Raw genomic sequence first — 6,734 nt, 5'->3', positions numbered from 1 at the left:
TCACACTGAGCCTGGTTCTGCTGGAGGTTTCTTCCTGTTAAAAGGGAGTTTTTCCTCTCCACTGTCGCTACAAGCATGCTTAGTGTGAGGTATTGCATTTGAGTCAATGAGTCGATGCAATCAACTGGTTTTCCTTAGATAGAAAACTTTGAATCAATTTGACTGTATTATCTGGTTGGACTGTAAAGTGCCTTGAGATGACATGTGTTGTGAATTTGGCGCTATATAAATAAACTGAATTGAATTGAATTGAATTAATAAACAATCTCCCCAAAGATTTATTTCATCAGTTGTTTCCGCTACAACCCAGTTGCCTTGGTAACATGCAGTTAGTAAGATGGTGGCTGATTTCAGCATCTGTGGTGTTTCTGTGATGCTGCAGTTATTGGTTTTTATTGTCATAAATCTATCATAACTGAGCTGAAGTGACACCTGTGTCCAACAGGAACTTAGGGAGCGCGTGCTGAGAGGAAAGTACCGTGTGCCCTTCTACATGTCAACCGACTGTGAGGCAATCATTCGGCGATTTCTGGTGCTCAACCCAGCCAAGCGCTGGACGCTGGAGGTAAGCGCAGACAAGAGCAGTAGAGGTACAAATGATCGCCACTGATGTCCAACCTGAAGGGTATCTGTTCTCCTGTGCTCACAGCAAGTCATGAAGGAAAAATGGATAAATGCAGGGTACGAGGGGGATGAGCTGAAACCACATATTGAACCGGTGGAGGACTACAGTGATCCCGCTCGCATCGGTCAGTCAGCTGGATTGTTGTCAGCTGCAAGATATTTTTCATGGTGTTGTCTTCTCTTACCTGTCCGTTCTGCTTGTGTGTGTGACTCAGAGCTAATGGTGGGGATGGGCTTCACCCCTGAAGAAATCAAAGATGCTCTGCTCAATCAGAAATACAACGAGGTCACCGCCACCTACCTACTGCTGGGTCGAAAAGGCGATGTGAGTCTGCTGTTTCTTTGTTTCTGCTGACTAATCATCCTGCAAAATTACATGAAAGGGCATCAAATGGATGATCTGAAACCTTGTAGAAGAGAGAATGAAGTTATTCTTGCATGTATTATGATTGAAGATGCACCAAATGAATCATAGACCTGTTATTTCATGAGAATGTCACAGAAACAAGTCTTTTTTTCCTCATTCTTCCCGTTGGGAATTTGTTTCTTAGGAGCAGTCTCTCTTTTTATTGAAAGTAGTTTGTAGAAAACCAGGTCTCCTGAAGTTCAGAATTCAGGAACAATATGACAACATTTTATTTCTATATCAGTACTTTCATTTGGTTAGCAGCACACCTATCAACACACAAGCTGCTGTCTGTGTGTTCTCTACAGGCTTAGACCCAAAAGGCTGCTAACATTTTCTGTGCCAGGTTGTTTCATGACAAACTTTTTAAGATTAAAGGTACTTGTAAGCATTTGTTCCACTCCACATCCTACTTTAGCACCAATCCTAAAGACTGTGTAGAAATCTTACAGAAAAATGACTGCCCCTTTTTGAAGACAAGAAGAGGCTTTGGACATTATATTTGTAGATTCCTCATTGGACGCTGGCCAAGGTGCCTTGAGGGCGGCCATCTTGGATCAGGTCACAGCTTCAGGCAGCTGCTGTCAGAATAAATAGGAGGAGCCTTAGATCTCATTTTAATCGCATGAAAGATGAGTCAGAGATAATATTACAATAATCTCTTACATGTCACAACCTCTTAAAAAACCAAAACAAATTTTAAAATTACCTTTCATTTAGATTACGCATTTTTATTCAGATTAAAAACTTTTTAAACTGAACTCAAACAGGTGATATATGCAAAGTTATATATTTTGCAATAAAGTATTAATATGATAAACACAAAATGTTACGTACATTTTTTGTAAGATTATTGTTTACAAATATTATTTATATAGTAGATTTATATAGTATATTATTATTAATTTTGTCTTTATTATTATTATTATATTATTATTATTATTATTCAGTATTTTAAAGATTGGACAAAAAAGTCTTAACAATAACACAAAATAAATAAATAAATATTTGGCCAAAATATCAGGCACTGCAAGGAAAAGTCAGATGAAGAATTTAACACTACAAATGCTGTGTTGGCAATGTTCTGTGCACATTGTAGATACAACAGGCCTAAATTAACCTGTGAGAGCAATCAAATGTAAAAGTGGTCGAAGCAACAGCCAGAAAAGGTGAACAGAGAGAAATGATTTGTGGTCATCACCTCTCAACCATCTTGGTCATCACCTGTCGTTTCCACCAGTTACTTTCTCTATGTTCACAACAAACGGAAAACGGATTCACCACCAGTGTTGCTTGATTACACTGAGATGGAGTGACTGGGAGATACAGTTGTTAAGCTTTATTCTTGGCTCATGGTTTCCACAGAGTAAATGAATTAAGAGCTTTAAGTTGGGCATACGCTGTACGATCTTTGCCCTCGCGACCACCTCGATCAGAAATCGTGAGGTCGGGAGAAAATCAAACATGTTTCAAATTTGGTCGGCCATCGTGAGGTGTTTGTGGACAAATTCTGCAGTTGAAGCAGAGCTACGAGCTGATTTACCAAAACCTCGAGCACTGCGCATGTGCAAAACATGGAGTTCTTCTTCTTCCAGATTGACGAATCCGACCTGTGCAATCTCTTGGCGTGTGTTTGGACATGCAGTGTGAAGAGGTAGATTGCATTAGAGCGTCGGGTTGTACACTGTAGAAATGATCTAGCAATAAGTAAAATGTCTTAAATGACGTGTATTTACCATTAATTTGAGCGGATAAATAAGATGATTTGCCACTGGAATGAGCATTCTTACACTTAAAATAAGATAATTAGATAATGTACTTGTAATAAGACAATGCAATTGTTTTTTTTTTTATTTTAAATGTAAATTATCTAGTCCCATTGGCAAAGTGTTTCACTTACCTCCTCAATTCAAGAAAAAATTCATTTTATTTAAGAAAAATTACTCATTTAGATTGAAATGTTTTGCAGTGTACAGTGTAAGAACATACATGGAGAGCTGGGAACTTTTAAACCCTGCAGTTACGTTGTACATTTTGAGCAGTAGCTTCCTGCAACAATTGAAAATATCACAGAGTGTATGCCCGGCTTTACTGTTGGAGAGATGGGAATTCTCATCTTGACCAGATCTGGTCCAAAAAATAAAATCTGACATTTCAATTTCTGTGTTTTGGGGCTTATTCATGAAGTGAAGTCCATCTGTGTCTCTGATCTACTGGGAATAATCTTCCACTTTTCTGGACAGAACATTTCTTTTGACTTATTTCTCTGTACTGAAGAAGTAGAACTATTTTGAAAGGTTGCTGATCCCAGTATTGATATATTTTTTTTAACCATACTGGGTAATTTAGTGGAGGATCCCCACTGTGAACTCATTCATTATTCTTATCAGCAGCTGAGGCCTGTTGAGTGTTTGAGAAAGAGCAGAGTCACATTATTTCAAGAAGATCTACAAAATCTTTCTATTTTGTGTTTAAATGTTAATATAACAAAAATGGGGCAGACATTTTTTCTAACCTTTACAAGCAGTTAGCATGCTAACTGTCAAGTCAATGTATAGACTTTCTTGTTATCAGACATCACCTCCTTTATCGGCCTCCAGTTTCTATCACTATCTCGCTCTACTCCAGAAATGCATTCAGCACAGAACTTCCTGTGTAGAAGTTGACTCAAGTAGAAAGACAATGTCGAATTGATATTGTTTCCACGGGTCATTATTAATAATTAAAGTCATTAAATTTTTATTTTTGTTTAAATTAAGGCCTTAATTGGCATTACAATTAATTAAATGTGATTATCATGGCATTTAAAATGCGATATTAAAACCCAAAAAAATGTTCTAAAAACAATTTAATCAGATATATTATATCGTAATATATTTGCGCGGAACTGCATTAAAATTATTTTTTAAGAGCATTCAAAGAGCATTAGAAGCATTAAATTAGAGTTACTCATTCCTGTATAAACCCTGATCAAGCCACAGACTAGTGAACGAGGTCAAAGCTCACTGATGCAGGAATGGACAATAGATAGATGGGAGCAGAAAACTGCTGAGAGGTGGACCTGCTCAGAGTTTCTTGAGACGCTGAATAAAACTCTACAAACTAGCGCCTGCCTGAACTGCACGGCAAAATAGCGACAACTAAATAAGTAATTTTTTTCTTAAAATAATTGCATTTTTTCTTGAATTGAGGAGGTAATTGAGGCACTCTGCCAATGAAATAAGAACAATATGAAAAAAAACTATTTGTCTTATTTCATGTGCATATTATCTATTTATCCTATTTTAATAGTAAATACACTCATTCCAATGGCAAATCATCTTATTCATGTAGCTACTCAAATTAAGGGTAAAAACACTTGATTTAAGATTTTTTTTTTATTATTTCTACATCTTTTTTGCAGTGTGAGTATTCAGTTTTTGTAACTGTTTTTTTATGTCTTCCGCAGCAGGCCTTTATGCCATCTATAATCATCATATCATTGAAGATAAGCTGGCTTCATGAACATTAGACTGTTTATATATGAAAGCTGTTTTATTGGTTAAAGAGAGATTTATTGTGTTAAACTAAGGTTATGATGTGATGTCATGTGTGTCTGCTGCGGCACATTTCAGGAGAGCAATGAGGCTCGCACTGCTAGCACACTGTCTCTGGCCAGGGTCCGACCCAGCCCTATCACCAACGGGACAAACAAACACTCCTCTGTCACTGGCTCCTCCTCCTCCTCCACCTCCTCCTCTCATAGCAAGTCGCAGCGCAGCGCCTCCACCTACCACAGACAGCGGCGACACAGCGACTTCTGTGAGTCTCTTCTCGGATGTATTTCCATCCTGAAACGNTTTAAAAGCCTTGCCCTCATAATTTGCAAGTTAATTTATTTATAAAGAAAATATAAACGCTGCTTAAGCTAATTCAAATGAAATTAAAAGTAAAATAAGTAGCCAAGCTTATCACTGTCTGTAGCCTACTAACAAGGTAAGGAAAGCATCAGATGAGCTACCTGAGAAACTAACGTAACTTTTCCCCACTTTAAAATGAAACAAACATGGTTACTCATCCTGCTGATCAGCTCTCTTCACTGCCATTGAAGGCTCCAACGTGTTTTCTTTTCAGGTGCTGCATCATAACAGTGGTGCTTCCGTGCCATGTTCATTTGTTTTTACAAAAGTTGCATGTTACGACTTTTTTCGCTTTACAAAGCGCAGGCTGTCTGCGAATTGAGATGCAGTTTGCGTTTGCGGTATCGGTCATTAGAAGAGTTGACGTTGCTGCCTTTTGAAAACAGCCTTTGCTCACCTGCGGCGCTGGCTCCCTCTGCCGTATTGTTTTCTTCTTCCCCCGTTTCAATCAAGTGGCAGTGATGACGACGGCGGCGGATGACGCATTAATCGCGTGACACAACTAATCGATAATTAAATTCGTTGCCAACGCTTTTAAAAGTCGATTTTTATCGATTTTATCGATTCGTTGTTGCAGCCCTATTTTGGACCCGTCTATACCGTGAGTCACGGAATATTCCTTATGTGAGTCTCTGTGTGTCTGCGCTCTGCTGTCCTCCACAACAAAGGCGGGCCTTCCATGCCCGTCATGCACCCCAAGAGGAGCCCGACCAGCACTGGGGACCGCGAGCTGCGTGAGGGCCGGATGCCGTCACGTAAAGCCAGCTGCAGTGTGATGGGAAGCCATAGCCTCCCCCCCTCCAGCCCCATGGTTAGCAGTGCCAACAACCCCAACAAGTCTGAGATCCCAGACCGCCGCAAAGACATGACTGCCACCACGGTGAGTGAGCCAGGGTGGATATAATTCTGGGAAGTACAGGAACATGTCAAACAGGGTTTAGAAGAAAATTCATATAATTTGAGTATCGGATGGAGCTGATAGGATCTCTGCTGCTCTGTCTGTGGTTCAGAGGGTTTCCTCAACAGATGAAGGTTGGGATCCAGGCCAGAGTTCTACACTAACCAGTAGCTCTGCACATTTTTTATCTCAAGAACCTCAGCTAACATCTACCTCTTAAACTGCTGGTCTCTGTGTAGAATAACATCCCTGGAAGCACCATGACCCGTCGGAATACATACGTGTGCACAGATCGCTCGGGGGCTGACAGACACTCTCTCCTGCAGAACGGCAAAGAGAACAGGTAAAGTATTTGGCTCAGGGTTAACATCCTGGTTAGAGGAGTTTATTTTTTATTTTTAGCTAAAATAGACATATTTCATTTTCATGTTCTGCCGAATTTATGGAAATAATAAGTTGATAGCATGACAGGCATATTTAGCTTCTCTTTTTAGCCCTAAACGCTACAAATCCCCTTTTGCCTCCAATCCGAAAGAAAAGCGTGGCGGACAATTCTGGCGCTTAGCGCTCATTGTTTGTAAACTGATCAATAAAAGTTGAAAGTGAAAAAATATAATTGGATATTGAATGTCAAATTTTTACCTTATAATCTGAGAAAAAGATTATAGTTTCAGATTTTTATATTTTCAGATTCAAATCCCTTTCTTTCAGTTTCTATTTTTTTAGGTTCAATTTCCCCTTTCAGTTTCACAGGATTTTGCCAAAAAGGCAAATAGCTCTGACTGAGATAGACCACAGGTCTATATTAGTCAGACTACGCAGCAATTCAGTGGAAATCTCATGGGTCTGACAGGAAGAGAGACGCAGTTACAAAATAAAACTCATCCGCTTTTGGGGAAAATACAAA

At 39.2% G+C, this 6,734-nt stretch overlaps 1 protein-coding gene across 4 annotated transcripts in view; it reads left to right on the top strand.

Moving 5' to 3' along the window:
- LOC107092288 (MAP/microtubule affinity-regulating kinase 4-like) overlaps positions 1-6,734 on the top strand; it is a 49,821-nt gene that overhangs the window by 34,429 nt on the left and 8,658 nt on the right. For 2 of the 4 annotated variants that reach the window (XM_015386665.1, XM_015386667.1), the window contains exons 9-14: positions 446-565; positions 650-749; positions 840-949; positions 4,645-4,831; positions 5,598-5,809; positions 6,067-6,170. In XM_015386665.1, coding sequence (XP_015242151.1) covers positions 446-565; positions 650-749; positions 840-949; positions 4,645-4,831; positions 5,598-5,809; positions 6,067-6,170 — 833 coding nt within the window. Of the gene's footprint in view, positions 1-445; positions 566-649; positions 750-839; positions 950-4,644; positions 4,832-5,582; positions 5,810-6,066; positions 6,171-6,734 lie in introns of all 4 variants that reach the window. The other 2 variants (XM_015386664.1, XM_015386666.1) reach the window with 1 other exon arrangement.

This window comes from Cyprinodon variegatus, unplaced genomic scaffold (assembly GCF_000732505.1).
Source record: "Cyprinodon variegatus isolate N-32 unplaced genomic scaffold, C_variegatus-1.0 Scaffold373, whole genome shotgun sequence".
Taxonomy (NCBI): domain Eukaryota; kingdom Metazoa; phylum Chordata; class Actinopteri; order Cyprinodontiformes; family Cyprinodontidae; genus Cyprinodon; species Cyprinodon variegatus.
Note: the sequence above shows the minus strand (reverse complement) of the source record. Positions and strands in the feature narration are given on the sequence as shown.